The 17,080-nt window shown below is 46.7% G+C and overlaps 1 protein-coding gene across 1 annotated transcript; it reads left to right on the top strand.

Moving 5' to 3' along the window:
* The first annotated feature begins 1,611 nt into the window (after positions 1-1,611).
* On the top strand, positions 1,612-12,709 carry LOC103585346 (putative serine protease 41). The gene is made up of 4 exons (XM_008566273.1): positions 1,612-1,704; positions 2,005-2,529; positions 11,797-11,954; positions 12,319-12,709. The coding sequence occupies exons 1-4, from the start codon at positions 1,680-1,682 to the stop codon at positions 12,553-12,555; spliced, it is 945 nt and encodes a 314-aa protein (XP_008564495.1). The 5' UTR covers positions 1,612-1,679; the 3' UTR covers positions 12,556-12,709.
* The last annotated feature ends 4,371 nt before the right edge of the window (positions 12,710-17,080 follow it).

Raw genomic sequence — 17,080 nt, 5'->3', positions numbered from 1 at the left:
TTAATCATCAGCTAATCTCAGCACTAATAGTTCTGAACAAGGTATATGAATAGCTACATATCAATGGGAGTGTCCAAGTGTGAGCTAACAGTATAATGCCCGTCAAACTGAGAAGGCATCCTGATGCCAAAGAACGAAGCAGGCAACTTCATGTGGTTTACAAGGAGATGATGATGATGATGATGATTGAGGTGGTTGCTCTCAGAGACAGGGCAGAGTAACCATCCATCTGAGTGCTGTGCAGCTGCTTTCTCTGCACCTCAGGGGCTGGGGACAGGGTGCAGAAAGTTGAGGATTACAAGGGACTTAGAGACAAAGGTGGAGCTGCGCCAAAGAGAGAAAGGCTGCGAAGTGCAAGATTCCCAGGCGCTCTACAGCCTCCTGTTGCTTATCTTTGTGGTTGCCAGTGTCACTCCCCTTATCTTTTTTTTTTCTTTATAGAAGATGACTAGTAAGGGGATCTTAACCCTTGGCTTGGTGTTGTCAGCACCACGCTCTGCCAGTAAGCCAACTGGCCATCCTATATAGGGATCCAAACCCATGTACTTGGTGTTATCAGCACCGCACTCTCCCGAGTGAGCCACAGGCCAGCCCACTCCCCTTATCTTACAGGCATAGCATTCTGTTCCTGTACCTCCCACAGTTGCTATGTGACTTGTGCAGAGGAAAAATTGTAGCAATTAAAGCCACAGCCCAAAAGGCCATAGGACGGAGTGAGTTGTGATCAGCATTCCTACAGGGGGAAAAGAATCATTGAATTAGTACAAAATAGGGCTGGCCAGTTTGCTCAGTGGGTTAGAGTGTGGTGCTGAAAATACCAAGGTCCAGGGTTCAAACCCTGTACCTTCCAGCCACCAAAAAAAAGAAAAAAGAAAAAAAAAGTATGCAATGACTTTATAGTATAAATTAGTAGTTTGCTTAAATCTGTCCCCACCCCACACATTGACTCCTCCAAATGTCAGGCATATTTATGTTGATACACTTGCTGAACCTGTTATACAAATGGCATATGTGAGGCGTCCGGCTCCAGATGAAGAAAAAATATGTGATTTTTCTGGGCCACCCCGGAGATTTTATGCTAACAATGAGTGATGGCTGGGCTATGATCCATGCACTATTGGTTTGACCTGTGGAGGCACTGGAACCAGGTACCTAATGTCAGCCATGCAGATGCTCCAGGCCGAAATGACTAAACCCCAACAAAAATCCTGGATACCAAGGCTCAGGTGAGCTTCCCTGGTTGGCAGCACTTCATGTGTGCTGTGACGCTTCAGTGCTGGGAAAATTAAGTGCTGCCCACGAGATTTTGCTGGGAGAGGACCACTGGAGGCTCTCGCCTGGTCTCTTGGACTCTGCCCTATGCCCCTTTCCCCCTTGTTGATTTTAATCTGTGTACTTTCACTGTATAAACCGCAACCATCTGAGTTCTGTGAGCCCTTCCAGTGAATCAGTGACCTGAGGGTTGTCATGTGGACTGGGACTCAGGTGTCCATTCAGATCTAGGATTGAAGAGCCAGCTTGGAGGGCCAGCCTGTGGCTCACTTGGGAGAGTGTGCTGCTGATAATACCAGCGGGCGGCGCGGGGGCCGGGTCTGTGCAGGCACCTGAGTGAAGGTTGCACGTGGATTCTGAGCCCCGGGCTGGCCTGACGCTGGGCACACGTATAAGAGTTGTCGTTGATGTCCTGGAGGGAATCTTGTTCAGGTACTTCTGGAATGGTTTTCCGTGGTGTTCTTTCAGAAACTTCCCACGCATGTTTGTGTATATTCTTTCTTATTTACAACTCAAATGACACTACCATCCCTATCCCCCTCATTCTACCTTCCTACCACCGGTGTGGGGAGAATGGGCTGGGGGGGGGGTTAGTGCTTAGCACCCCACGGGGATCTGTTTTGACGCCATCCTGCTGAGGGTCCCATACCTGCACTTGTGCAATTTGCTATTTCCTTTTTGGGCTGCATATTGGGCCCACTAAAATTCTTGGCTCAATTTATGTCTCTTTAGGACAGCTCTGTGAAGCGATGAGACCCCTGGTGTGCTGTGACAACCTCCTGTTCCAGTCCCTTAGTGCCCAGGTTCCGGAACTCTGGCTGTGGCCTTTCTGGGCTCCCCTATTTCACAGGGGGCCCTTTGGCCATCAGAAGGACTTGCTAACTACCCCAGTCTCACCTCATCAGTGGGCCCCCAGCTGTGGACAGGTGGCCAGCCCTGCTTCCACGGTCCATGACTGCTCTCTTCTCTCTGCCAGTCACCGTGACCCCTCCGAGTGGATGGTCCAGCTTGGTGAGCTGGCTTCCAATGTGGTTTTCTGGAACCTGCGGGCCTACGTCAACCGTTACAGGGTGCGTGATATCCTTGTGCACCCCCACTTCAGTGAGGGGTTCAGTGACATCGCCCTGGTGAGGCTGGCCTCCCCTGTCTCCTACAACAAGTACATCCAGCCCATTTGTGTCCTGTCTTCTACCTTCATGTTCGAGCACCGGCCTGACTGCTGGGTGACCGGCTGGGGAGACATCAGCGAGAATTACAGTAAGGCTGGAGACAGTGGGGTGGTGAGAAGGGTGGTGGGGGTGAGTCAGACGCTCGTCACCACCCCCTGTTGCGGCCACACCAGCCACAGCAGCCCCCTGCTTTGTTGTGGGGTGCAGCTGGGGCCCCTCCTGCCGGTGCCCGCAACTTTCTCTCCTCACGTGCTTTTCTACTGCTGCTCCCACCTGCAAGTGCACGAACCACTCAGTTCTCTCCCTTCCTGAAACTACATGGGCCAGAAGGAGAGGCTGAGAGGGAGGCCCGCTCGGCCCAGGCCTGCAATCCCTCGCCTACAGGTTGAAGGGTTGGAGGAAAGCTGTGTGAGAAAGGGCTCAGGTATCAATTTTTTAAATTGAGACTTAATTCACAAACTTTGAAATCTTAAAGCATATAGTTTTAAAGTATACCATTCAATGATGTTTAGTATACTTAAAATATTGTGCAACTATCGCCACTATTTAATTGCAGAACATTTTTATCTTTTCAAAAAGAAATCCTTTCTTCTTAGTCTTTGCTCTTAATCTCCCCAGTTCTCTGGGCCATAGCCCTGGCAACCGCTAATCTGCTTTCTGTCTCCATCTGTCTTCCCACTCTGGATATTGTATACAGATGGAATTATACAGTATGTGGCTCTTTGTCTCTGCATTCTTTCATGTAACATACTGTCTTCAAGGTTGGTACACCTTGTAGCATGTACCAATACTACATTCCTCTTTATTTATTTTTTGAGGTCTAATTCTTATAAGATAATCAAATAACTAAACTGTACAATTCAGTGTCATTTAGTCCATCACAGTATTGTACAACCATCGCTCTATGGAGTTCCAAATCATATCCATCACCCCCAAAAGAGACCCCACTACCCGTTAAGCAGTCAGTCCTCATTAACCCCTCCCTACAGGCCCTGAGAATCAATACCCAGCTGTCTGTCTCTGGCTTTACTTATTCTGGATATTTCATATAAGTGCAATCATACAATATGTGGCCTTCTGCATCTGGCTTTTTTCCCATAATGTAGGGTCTTCTAGGTTCATTCATGTTGTAGCATGTATCAGAACTTCATTCTTTTTATGGTTGGATAATATTCCATTGTACAGATACATTACAGTTTCTTTATCCATTCATTCATGATGCAGGATTGAGTTTTTTCTATCTTTTGAATATTTTGAATAGAGCTGCTATGTCTTGTCATAGCAGACATGTCATATTTTGAAGACATTTTCATATTATAATTATTGTTTTGTGTGTGCATTTTATTCCTCACTACGGTACATGTAGTTGACAGTAGTACTTACAGTACTTTTTGAAACATCTAGTCTTTCTAGATGTTCTGAAGTGTCTGCTTATGTTAAAAGTAGAGGTATAAATTTTTGTAAATGTCTTCTTGTTTAAATTCATATGAAATATGAATTTTTGGGGGGAAATGGCTGGACTACCTCTTAAGTAGTACACATTGTGTTTGTACTCTGGGTCTGGGGGAGTCGGGTGGAGAAGGAAGTACAGGAGCTCTGTGCCAGTGCGCTAATAGTGAGGCAAAATTTGCCATTGTCCCTTTGTGTATTCTGTTTTACTTTGCTGTGTATACAGTACATGTAAAGGACCTATGAGTCCTCATTTACAACGTCTAGTTTTTCTAGATGTTAAAGAGGTTGCCAGTGTATGACACAAGTACAGTTAGTATGCTAATACATTGAGTACACTGTGTGTTAAAATTCATAGGAAAGACTGTTGTTCAAACCACTTATGGGGGCCGGCCCGGTGGCACACTCGGTAGAGTGCGGTGCTTGGGAGTGTGGCGGCGCTCCCTGCGAGGGTTTGGATCCCATATAGAGACCGGTCCGCTCACTGGTTGAGTGTGGTGCGGGCGTGACACCGAGGGTTGCGATCCCGTTACCGGTCATGAAAAAAGACAAAAAGAAAAAAAAAAACAAAAAACCACTTATGGAAGTGAAATTGTTAAAATCCCCTCTAAGCATTACAGGTTATTTTATCTGTCCACTGGGTTGATAGAGGCAGGAAGGGGAAGGGTTCTAGGCCAGACTTTCCTATTTAGAAGACACTTTCAAATTGTAGCCTTTGTTATGTGTGTATAGTTTATTCAATGCTATTGTGTGTATAGTGGAAAACATAAGTCTTTATTTGAAACATCTAGTCTTTCTAGATGTTTAAAAGTACACAACATATCTTATTTCATTCTTTTTGATGCTGTAGTAAATGGAGTGTTTTCTTAATTCAATTTCCTTTTTGGATTAGTCATTGTAGTATATAGAAACACAACTGATACTTGAGTGTTGATTTTGTATTTTACAACTGCTGAATTTGTTTATTAGTTCTAACAGTTTTTTGTGGACTCTTTAGAGATTTCTACTTATCAGATCATGTCATCTGTGAATAGAGGTAATTTTACTTCTTTCTTTACAATTTGGATGCCTTTTATTTATTTACTTTCTCTTGCCTTACTGCTTTGGCTAGGACTTCCAGTACTATATTGAATAGAGGCAGTGACATGGGCATCCTTGCCTTGTTTCTGATCTTAAGGGAAAAGTTTTCAGTTTTTCACCATTGAGTATGATGTTAGCTTTTTCATTTTTATATATAGGCTCTATACGTTGAGGTAGTTTCTTTTTTTCCTAGGTTTCTTTTTCTAGCATTTTTATCATGAAAGGGTGATGAATTTTGTCAAATGCTTTTGGCATCAATTGATATGATTGTGTGTTTTTTCTTTCATTCTATTGATTTAGTATACTATTTAGAATGATCTTCAAATGTTGAACCACATTGCCCTTGTGGGATAGATCTTACTTGGTCATGGCGTACAGTCTTTTTAATATGCTGCTTGGCTCAGTTTGCTAGTATTTTGTTGAGGATTTTTGCTGTATATTTATGAGGGATAGTGGTTTGTAGTTGTCTTTCTTTGTGTGATGTCCCTGTCTGGCTTGGTATCAGAGTAATGCTAGCCTCATGGAATCAGGGTTTTCCATTATATTCTATTTTTAGGAAGAGTTCAAGAAGGATAGTCATTAATTTTTGTTTGAATGTTGGTCTAATTAACCAGCAAAGACATCTGATCTTTAGTTTTTCATTTTGAATGATCTTTGATTACTGATTCAGTCTCTTTGTTTATTATAGGTGTGTTCATATTCTCTACTTTCTTTTCTTCTTCTTCTTCTTTTTTTTTTTTTTTTTTGGTGGCTGGTGTGTACAGGGATTTGAACCCTTGTCCTTGGTGTTATAAGACTGTGCTGTAACCAACTGAGCTAACTGGACAGCCCCAGATTTTCTACTTGTTTTCAAGTCAGTTTGGTAGTTTGTGCATCTCTAGGAATTTTTTTTATTTCCTCTAACTTACATAATTTGTTGGCATGTGGTTGTTCATAGTATTTTCTTAGGTCTTTTTCTGCATATTTATTGTCAATTTTGTTGATCTTTCAAAGAACCAACTTTTGGTTTCATTGATTTCTTCTATTGTTTTTCTCCTCTCTAGTTTGTTTTTTTCCATTCAGGATTTTTTTTTCCTGCTAGTTTTGTGTTTAGTTTGCTCTTCTTTTTCTAGATTTTTAAGATGTAAAGTTAGGTCATTTATTTATTTATTTATTTATTTTATTTTTTGTTTTATGATCTTTTTATTTATTTATTTTTAATTTATTTTTTTACTGAATCAGAATTGATTAAACATATTTTGGGGGTTCAACATTGAGATATATTGATCAAATCAATATTACTAGCATATATATTGTTACAATTCGTAATTATTCTTTATGACCCTTGTCCAATCTCTCTAGGTCATTGATTTAAATTTTACTTTTTTACTGATGTAGACATTTACAGCTATAAATTTCCTTCTGAGAACCACTTTGACCGCATCCCACGTGTTTTGGTGTGTTGGGTATACATTTTCATTGCTCTCAAAGTCTTTTTAAATTTTCTTTGTGATTTCTCTTTGACCTATTGGTCTTTTAAGAGTGTTGTTTAATTTCCACATATTTATGAATTTTTCAGTTTTCCTTCTGTTATTGATTTATAGTCTCAGTCCATTGTGGCCAGAAAAATGTTTTATATGACTTCAATATTTTTGAATTTACTGCAGCTTATTTTGAGGCCTGACACATGGTTCATTTTGGAGAATGTTTCATATGTACATTAGAATAATGTATATTCCACTTTTGTTTGGATTAACTGTTTTGTATATGTCTGTTAGGAATAGTTGATTTATAGTGTTGTTCACATCCTCTATTTTCTTTTTTTTTGAAAACATTTATTTAAAATTGCATGCATCAATCTATTTCCCTAATTTTATTTTATTTTACTTAATTTATTTTATTTATTGAATCAAAATTGATTATACATATTTTTTGGGTTGAACATTGAGATATGTTGATTAAATCAATATTACTAGCATATATACTGTTACAGATCATAATTATTCTTTATGCCCCTTGTCCAATCACTCCCCTACTCCCATTCCCTCCCCCTCCCCCCTTTAATTGCCCTAGATTTCTTCTCTCCTTCTGAAAGAATAATGGTTACTCTGTTAATTTGTTGCCTCGATGATCTGTCCAATGCTGAGAGGTGTGATCAGGTCCCCCAGTATTATCATAAAGCAGATGATTCTTCTGTCACTCTGAAATGGGTTTTGTGGAAAGAGACATCCTCTTCTTTTCTTTGTCTCTGCTGGTGACTTTTCTTGTGTGAATGCACTCCAGTGGTTGGCGGACCATCTGCGTGGTGGCTGTGGCGTCTAGCCACTTTTGCAGCAGCTGTGGTTATTGTGGTGGCTGTGGTGGGCCACCCATGTAGAGGTGCTGTTTTTGGCATGCTCCTTGGCACCGGTGGTATGCCTGGTTGTGGGGTGTGTTTGGTCCCCTTCTCCATGCCTCTGGTCCCTGGGAAGGCCCCAAGGCGCTGGCACCATGTGCCTAGTTGTGGGAGAGGGGTCCAGTCCCCTTCTCCATGTCCCAGGTCCCTGGGCAGGCCCCAAGGTGCTGGCGCAGTGTGCCCGGTTGAGGGAGGGTGGTCTGGACCCCTTTTCCATGCCCTGGATCTCTTGGCAGGCCCTAAGGCACTGGTGCCGTGTGCCTAGTTGCGGGAGGGTGGTCCGGTCCCCTTCTCCATGCTTTGGGTACCCAGGTGGGCCCCGAGGTGCTGGAGTTTTGTGCCTGGTGTGGGAGGAGGGTCCAATCCCTGGCTCCATACCTCAGGTCACTGGGCAGGACCTGAGGCACTGGCTTGGTGTACCTGGTTGTGGGAGAGAGGGCCAGTCCCCTTTTGCGGGCCTCTGGGCCGGGTGGGCCCTGAGGTGCTGGGATGGTGTCCCTGGTTGTGGGAGAGAGGTCCAGTCCCCTTCTCCTTGCTTCGGGTCCCTGGGTGGGCCCTGAGGTCCTGGCATGGTGTGCCTTGTTGTGGGAGGAGGGTCCGGTTCCTGGCTCCACGCCTCAGGTCACTGGGTCGGACCCATGGTGCTGGCTTGGTGTGCCTGGTTGTGGGAGAGAGGGCCAGACCCCTTTTCCATGCCTCAGGTCCCTGGGCAGGGCCTGAGGCACTGGCATGGTGTGCCTGGTTGTGGGAGAGAGGTCTGGTCCCCGTCCCTATGCCATGAGTCCCTGGGTGGGCTCTGAGGTGCTGGCATGGTGTGCCTGGTTGTGGGAGGGTGGTCTGGTCCCTTCTGCATGCCCTAGGACCATGGGCAGGCCCCGAGGCACTGGCTTGGTGTGCCTGGTTGTGGGAGAGAGGTCTGGTTCCCTTCTCCTTGCCCCGGGCCCCTGGGTGGGCTCTGAGGTGCTGGCATGTTGTGCCTGGTTGTAGGAGGGTGGTCCAGTCCCCGACTCCATACCCTGGGTCTGTGGGTGGGCCCCAAGGTGCTGGCTCAGCGTGCCTGGTTGTGGGAGGGTGGTCCAGTTCCCTTCTCCATGCCTCAGGTCCCTGGGTGGGGCCCAAGGTGCTGGCATGGTGTGCCTGGTTGTGGGAAGGGGTCCGGTCCCCTTCTCCATGCCTCAGGTCCCCGGGTGGGCCCTGAAGCCCTGGCACGGTGTGCCTGGTTGTGGGAGAGAGGACCATTCCCCTTCTCCTTGCCCCAGGTCCCTGGGTGCGCTCTGAGGTGCTGGCATGTTGTGCCTGGTTGTGGGAAGGTGGTCTGGTCCCCAACTCCATACCCCAGGTCCCTGGGTGAGCCCCAAGGTGCTGGCTCCATGTGGCTGGTTGTGAGAGAGAGGTCTGGTTCCCTTCTCCCTGCCTTGAGTCCCTGGGTGGGCCTGAAGGTGCTGGCATGGTGTGCCTGGTTGTGAGAGGGGGGTCCAGTCCCCTCCTCCATGCTTCAGGTCCGCAGGCTGGCCCCGAGGCACTGGTGCTGTTTGCCTGGAAGTGGGAGTGGGGGCCAGTCCCCAGACCCAAGCCTCCATTTCCAAGGCAGGCCCCAAGGTGCTGGTGGTGTGCCTGGGCCGGAACTAATATTTTGTCCTTTGCTTCTAAGACAGGTGAACTTCCTGTGGGAACCAGTACTTGAGCTGTGTGGTTGTTTAAGTTGCTGCTTTGCTGCTTTTTCCCTAGGGAAGGCTTTTTGTGCTGCCCATGGTTTAATGGCTGATGTTATAGGTACTTCGGGCTCTCCAGAGACCTGGTGGATCTGTGTTCTGTAGAATCTCTGATCTGGGCCTGAGTTTTTTCATCAAACTGCACCCAATGCAATTCAGCATTTCTGACCAGTCTCCTCTGAGTGGTCCTGTGCTGATTGAGGGGCAGATCAGCTGTCCTTGCTGTGTCCCAGTGTTCTCCCAGTGGGCCCATCTCTCCCACTGCCTGTGCTATAAACACTTCACATGGGATGGGCCCTGTGCTGGTCCCTTGAAATGATTCATCAGCCTCTGAATGGCTCCCTTTTTTCAGTTGTTCTGGCTCCTTACTCCTGCGTGGGTCCATGGGAACCCTATTAGTGGTCTTGCTGTCCTGGGGGCTGCCAAGGCCCTCTTCTCCCCTGGCACCTCCAAGTAACCCCATCTGAAGGGCACAGCTGTGGCTTCTGCTGGCTCCTGCTCCATGTGCTCAGCAGCTCGAGCCTTAAAGCAGCCGCAGCCCAAAATGCTCAGAGTAGCTTTTTCTTTCTCTCATTGTAGTTTCTCCCACCTTTATGAACTCCGTAGGTCTCTCCTCCTCTTCTCCTGTGCTCCAGCTGCCCCGACTTGGCGGATGTTACATTTTTATAGTTGTAAATTTGGTTGATTTGTGGGAGAAAGTGACACTGCAGACTGTCTATTCCGCCATCTTGATTGGATCCTCCGCTATTTTCTTATTGACCTTTTTTCTCCATGTTTTATCCATTATTAAAAATGGAGTATTATGGGCTGGCCCGGTGGCGCACTGCTACAGTGCGCCGCTTGGGAGTGCGGTGGCGCTCCCGCTGAGGGTTCGGATCCCACGTACAGACCGGGTCCCGCTCACTGGCTGAGCGAGGTGCGGGAGCAACAGCAAGGGTTGCGATCCGACTATTATTGTAGAATTGTCTATTTCTATCACCAATTCTGTCAATTTCGCTTCATATATTTTGGGGCTCAGCTGTTAGATATGTAGATGTTTATTTATACTTGCTATATTTTTGATGATTTGACTTTTTAAAGCAATATATTATGTCCTTCCTTGACTCTTGTAACAAGTTTTGATTTAAAGTCTATTTCTTTCTGATATTAATATAGCACCTCAGCTCTCTTTTGGTTGCTATTTGCATGGAATCTCTCTTTTCAATCTTTCATTTACAGCCTGTGTGTGTCTTTGGATCTAAAGTGAATCTCCTGTAGATATTATAGAGTTGGATCCTATATTTTTAAGCCATTTTGCCAATATCTGCTTTGCATTGAAAGTAATTAGTGATAAGGAAAGACTTACTTCTACCACTGTATTATCTGTTGTGTGTATCTTGTCTTATATTTTTTCTATCTATAAGAGATCTTCAAAAAGTTCATGGGGAAATAGAATTAAAAGATAGTACAATTCTTTCCATGCAGATTTTGAAGTACCTTCATATATCTATGTCTTATATATTTTTCATTTCTTATTTTCTCATTTTGTGTTTAACTGATTTTTTAATGTATTATATCCATTTCCTTCTCATTTCTATCTTTATATACATTTTAGTTATTTTCTTAGTGGTTGCTCTGGGGATTACAATTAATATCTTAAACTTACAGCAAACTATTTTGAATTCATAGCAGTTTACCTTAATACTATATAAAATTTCTGTTCCATTCCTCCACTCTGTGTTGTTACAGTCACAGTTTACATATTTATGCACTGTGTAACCATTAACATAGATTTATAATTATTGTTTTATTCATTTGTTTTTTAAATTGGGAAGAAAGAGGAGTTATAAACCAAAAATATAATAATACTGGCTTTTATATTTACCTGTGTAGTTATCTTCACCAGTGCTTTCTGTTTCTTCATGTCACTTTGACGCACTGGCCAGTGTCCTTTCAGTTCAGCCTAATTAACTCCTTTTGCATTTCCTATAGGGTAGGTCTACTAGTGATGAAATCTCTCAGCATTTGTCTGGGAATGTCTTAATGTCGCCTGTCTTTTTTGATGGAGAGTTTTGCCCAATACAGAAGTCTTGTTTGACTGATTATTTCTTACAGCACTTTAAATGTGTCATCCCACTGTCTTATGGCCTCCATGATTTCTGAAAAGAAATTGGCTGTTAATCTTGTTGAAGTTCCCTTGTCCTTGGGGAATGGCTTCTCTCTGGCTGTTTACAAGACTTTCTCTTTTCTTTTGATAGTTTGAGTAAAATGTGCCTCAGTGTTCTTCATGTTCATTCTACTTGGAGTTTGTTTAGCTTCTGAAATCTGTGGATTCATGTCTTACCTCAAATTTGGGAAGTTTTGGCCTGGCTCTTGCAACTGTATTACAGCTTGATTAACTGTATTAATCATAAAAAACCTCACCAGCATTAGCCCCTCTCCCTGTTCATGCCTGGGCTAAGGAATCTCTCCACTGGCTCAATCAGGGGCTACCATCTTCTTTATACAAATAGGGTAACAGAGTCTCAGGGGGATCTGTAACAGCCTGTCCATCCCTTGAGTCCTTTGGTGACACTGTAGATCACTGAGGATATGTTGGATGCTAGGCTACAGCCGGGGAGTCATCCAGAGCAATTTCTCAGGCACTGTGGTTGTGCCAGGGACACCTTCACCACTGCTGTACCATGTGCCCTCTTTTCCCCCCTGCACCTGATGGCAGGACACAGACTAAGGTTGCTGTCTTTTCCTATCCTACCCTCAGCACTTCTGCCACCTTCCTACAACCTCCAGGAAGTGCAGCTCACCATCCTAAACAACACCAGGTGCAACTACCTGTTCAAACAGCCTTTTAGTCGTGGTATAATCCCAGATTCTATGGTTTGTGCTGGTGCTGAGGATGGCAGCGTAGATGCCTGCAAAGTGAGTGTCCCTACCCTACCAGGGAGTCCCATCCTTTCTAACCCTGGGCCTGAAAGCAACCCCCATGTCTCCCCACCAACCCACCCTTGAATTTTATCCATGAGAACACATTTGCAGTCTTATCTGCCCAGCCTATAAAACGCGCTTATTTTTTATTAATCATACCTCATTTGATCTCACATCAACCCTGGGAGGCTATTGCCCCACTTTTCAGATGCAGAAACTAAGGATCAGTTGCTGCCAGGGGGAGGAGTAGGATTTGAACCCAGTCTGCCCAGCTCTGCAGCCCCTCCTTCTCCTCCCAGCCTCTCCACTGGCCTTGACTGCCCTGTCCCAGACTGGGCTCTCCTATGCTGCTCCTCAGGGTGACTCAGGTGGACCCTTGGTCTGTGACAAGGATGGGCTGTGGTATCAGGTTGGAGTTGTGAGCTGGGGAGTGGGCTGTGGTCGGCCCAACCGGCCCGGAGTTTACACCAACGTCAGTCAGCACTTCAACTGGATCCGGATGCTAATTTCCTGCAGTTCACCCAAGCCAGGCTCCTGTCAGTGGCTGCTGCTCCTTATTCTGCTGTGGGCTCCCCAACTCCTGCAGCCGGCCTGAGTCTACTGTAGCCTGTGGGGTACAGTGGGTACCACAGTGCCAGCACACTCCCCCAGGCTTGAGCACTCCAGGGTTGAGGTCAGGACTGCCTGCCTCAGGTTCCTGTACCCTTTGTCCCATTATTTGCTAATAAACACATGTGCATGTTCAGGTTGATGCCTTGCATAGCTTTCTGGGGAAGCAAGTTGCTTCCTGGACAACTCCCTCCTATCCACCTATGTCCAGTTGAGTCCAAGACCCCACCCAAACTTCTAAATATTTCTACAAGTTTTTGAAGAAAAGAACAGAGCCATCTCAGGTTAGTTCAATCAGAAAGATAATTTATGGAAGGAGAGTAGTAGCTCTAGGATGCCTGGGGCTGGGAAGACTGGGGGTGGAGATGCCGTGAGGAAGTGCTTCTGACAACTTCCCTATCCCAGTGTTCCCCATCACATAAATGCCAGACATTCTTGGTCTTACCATGATCCCCTCAAATGCTCACCTGGGACCAGGGGTTGGCAGCAGGTTGTTTATTTGGGAGGTGATCCTTGGAAGCAAGGTGAAAAAGTGGGGAAACCAAGGCTGGGAAGGAAGAAATGCAGATGAGTTTGCAGGAATGAGGAAGTTACCATTGTGGGCAACTGAGGCCCAATCCTGCTGGGGCCTTCTCATTGGCCCATGGAGGACAAGGGCACTAAGGGTGGGCATTTCTCTCTTGACCGCCCACCCCCATGTGGAGCAGAGCCCTGGTGAGGCTGTTGGTCCCAAGGGAGCTGCAGCACTCTAAGGTGGCCAGGGGTGGGGGGACTTAGGGTGGCATCAACTCTACCGGGCCCCCCATCAGCATCTCCTGACCCCAGCACCTGTGTGGCCAAAGGACCAGTCCAGCACGGCTGACTCAGCCGGCTCCCTGAACTCCCAGATCTGCATTTTGCCAGATACCTAATGCTGGAGCACAAGAAGGTGGGAGAAGTTCTGGAATAGACTCCTGATCCCTGACTCCCCGCAGACCCTGCCTCAGAGAAAATGCACCCACCTGAAGCAAACCCTGCTCACCTGTGAGCCTGAGGAGGAGGGTTGGAAAGGGTTCTGGTTCCCAAACCAGGGAGGGTACAGCACCTAGGAAGCTTTCCTCCCTGCAGGACCACATTGCTCACCATCCAATAGCTGACCAGCTTTGGGAGGATTGCCTTTCTCACCGTGACTGCACCAGAGAGTGCCATGATTTAGTGGAGGTGTTGTCCCTTTGACCCCTGGGGCGTTGGAGTGCAGGGGAGACCCTGCCTGGTGAGGAGGGTCAGCCCATCCACACAGAGGAAGATGGAGACCAGCTGAGAGTGGGTAGCACGGGGCTGGGAGAGGGGGAGTGGACTCCCAGGCATGACTGGAGTCAATGCGGCTGGTTCCGGTTCCAAGGACAAGGGGGTGAGTGAGTACAGTGGCCCTCTCAAAGTTTGAGGGCCAATCTTAGTGGGACAAGCCTGTGTCTGAAACAAGTAAAAGCAAGGTTTAAGAAAAGGAAGGACGATGAAAGAACTGGGGTTGATGAACCTTTCATTCCTGGGTGGCTACACTATCAACACAAGATAACACTCAACATGGGGTCTTATGGGCCGGCCCGGTGGCGCACTGGGTAGTGCGCCGCTTGGGAAGCGCGGCGGCGCTCCCGTTCGAGGGTTTGGATCCCACATACAGACCGGCTCCCGCTCACTGGCTGAGTGAGGCGCGGGAAGCAACACCGAGGCTTGCGATCCCGTTGCCGGTCCCCGGTCCGGTACGGGGGCAACACTGAGGGTTGCGATCCGTTGCCGGACACGGAAAAAAGACAAAAAAAAAAAAAAAAAAAAAAAAAACATGGGGTCTTATATAGCAGGGCCCACCTCCTGCAGTAAGGAGGACATGCGCAGTATTCAGAATAGTTCCTATCCCTGCTGACTGACTACAGGAGTCTCTTCTGTCTATTCTGGGTGCGAGAGCAGTCATGTGTAGATGTAAATTCCAAGAGCCCCCCGAGAACTTCCATAGGTGTGAAGGTCCATGAGGTTCCTATGTGTGTGCCCCTTGAGCCTGAGCAGCTAGGATGCGTGGAGTAGCCCATGTGCATCTGTGTTAAAGCAGGCAAGAGACCTTACTCGGTCAGGATGCACCCACGAGATAGGTCAATGGGCAGGGCCGCAGCCATGCAGAAATGCAATGATCCTCCACACATCCCTCTTGCAGTGTCGGAGGCACAAAATGCTGACAAGAGCCATCCTATCTCCCGACAGAGACACAGAGACTGCGGATGGCTCTGTGACAAATCTCCAGTGGGAAGGCCCCCCACACAGCTGCCCAGTAGAGTACTTTGTTCAGATGCTGGTAGCCCCAGGAGGCTACAAATGGGTCTTGACAGAAAAAACCCACTTACTTTGAACTGGTCTTCGCACACCTAGTGGTATATGCAACAGCTCAAAATAGTGTAAAGAGACTGGTGTAGTATTTGGACCACTGAGTTCCATTTCTTCAAGACATCGCATCTGTTGAGAAGGTGTAGCAAACATCTCTAATTCTCAGTGATTTGTTCTGTAGTGAAATATAATTGCACCATGACCATATTGCAATATGGTGTAACACAGGTGTAGTTGGCAAAATTCAACTACCTCATGTAAATAAGTCATGTGATAATACTGATATTGATGATTGAATGTACTGAGAGGTTTAGTTAAAGCCTCCTTGGGGTGTAATACTGGTGGAAAATGCGTGGGCTGAGGAAGAACTGGATCCAGTTAGTCATCAGATAATCTCAGCACTAATAGTTCTGCCCAAGCTTATCATAAGGTATAAACAGTGTAGATCAATGGGGAAAATGAATTATCAAATTGGTACTAAATATAAAATTGTATGTAAGTGCTTTATAGTACTAATTAGTTGGTTTCAATCTATCCCTGTCCCATACACCAGCTCCTCCAAATGTCAGACATATTTATATTGATACGCTTACTGAACGTGTTATACAAATCCTATATGTGAGGAGTTTGACTCCTGGTGAAGAACCAATGTGTGATTTTTCAAGCCCAACCTTAGGTAATTACAGGATTTTACCTGGCAGGCCTCACGGAAGGAGCTGTCCTCCCAGTACCAGACTTGAGCACAACCAAAGCACTGTGGTTTCTGAAGGGAGCTGTGGTCAAGGTCTCAGGCCCCCCTGGCTGGCCGTGCTCTTATTCCCATTGATGTCCTGCATTTCTTTATATGAGGCCTTGGGCTGAGGTCCTCCTCAGGTGCCTCGGCTGAGGCCTCCTCATGGAGGGAGGAGGCGGAACCCTTCAAGTCACCTTCTTCACTAAGTCTGTCCCCGTCAAGTCACCTTCTTCACTGAGTCTGTCCCCAGGATTTTTCCACTACTAGCCCTTTCTTCACCTATCCCTCAACCTCAGAGTCCAGAACAATGCTAGAGCCTTTTGTTGGAGTCTCCCTCAACACTGAGACCACCCCACATCTGCACAAATCCACCTGGCCCTGAACTCGTGGGTGTGCTCCTCCCTGGGGAAAATTAAAAGGGAAGAGTCCGCACTTCCTCTGGTTTTAGAGTCTCCCTAGTTCCAGCACAGTAAGTGATCAAAGGCGTAGCTTTCATTGTTGGCTTGTTGCTTTAATCCTCTCCTCCAACACCTGACAGCTCAGCTCCCTCTCTCCAAGGTCAGCTGAGCTCCTGGAAATGCTACATGTAGATGCTTAGACAAATATTGTTCATTTCGCTGTAACGGGTCGGGCATAGCCTTTACAGCAACAGGTGCACCAGGCAGGCTTGGGGTGTTCAAAGCTGCATGTCCCATAGAAAGACTGACCCTTGTCCAGCTCATGGGAGGAAACCTATAACCTTCAAATGTCCTGCCTCAAAGGAATATCTCCGCCTACCTGGGGCCTTGTCCACCCCAGAGATTTTATGCTAACAACATGAGTGATGGCTGGGCCATGGGCCATGCACTATCAGCTTGACCTCTGGAGGCACTGGAACCAGGTACCTAATGTCAGCCGTGTAGACGCTCCAGGCCGACATGACCAAACCCCAACAAAAATCCTGGATACCAAGGCTCAGGTGAGCTTCCCTGGTTGGCAGCACTTCATGTGTGCTGTGACGCTTCAATGCTGGGAAAATTAAGTACTGCCCACGAGATTTTGCTGGGAGAGGACCACTGGAGGCTCTCGCCTGGTCTCTTGGACTCTGCCCTATGCCCCTTTCCCCCTTGTTGATTTTAATCTGTGTACTTTCACTGTATAAACCGCAACCATCTGAGTTCTGTGAGCCCTTCCAGTGAATCAGTGACCTGAGGGTTGTCATGTGGACTGGGACTCAGGTGTCCATTCAGATCTAGGATTGAAGAGCCAGCTTGGAGGGCCAGCCTGTGGCTCACTTGGGAGAGTGCGGTGCTGATAACACCAGCGCCATGGGTTCGGATCCCTATATAGGGATGGCCGGTTAGCTCACTTGGGAGAGCATGGTGCTGACAACACCAAGTCAAGGGTTAAGATCCCCTTACCAGTCATCTTAAAAAAAAAAAAAAAA

The sequence above is a fragment of the Galeopterus variegatus genome, unplaced genomic scaffold (genome assembly GCF_000696425.1).
Source record: "Galeopterus variegatus unplaced genomic scaffold, G_variegatus-3.0.2 Scaffold233, whole genome shotgun sequence".
Taxonomy (NCBI): Eukaryota; Metazoa; Chordata; class Mammalia; order Dermoptera; family Cynocephalidae; genus Galeopterus; species Galeopterus variegatus.
This window is presented reverse-complemented; position numbering and strand designations above follow the sequence as displayed.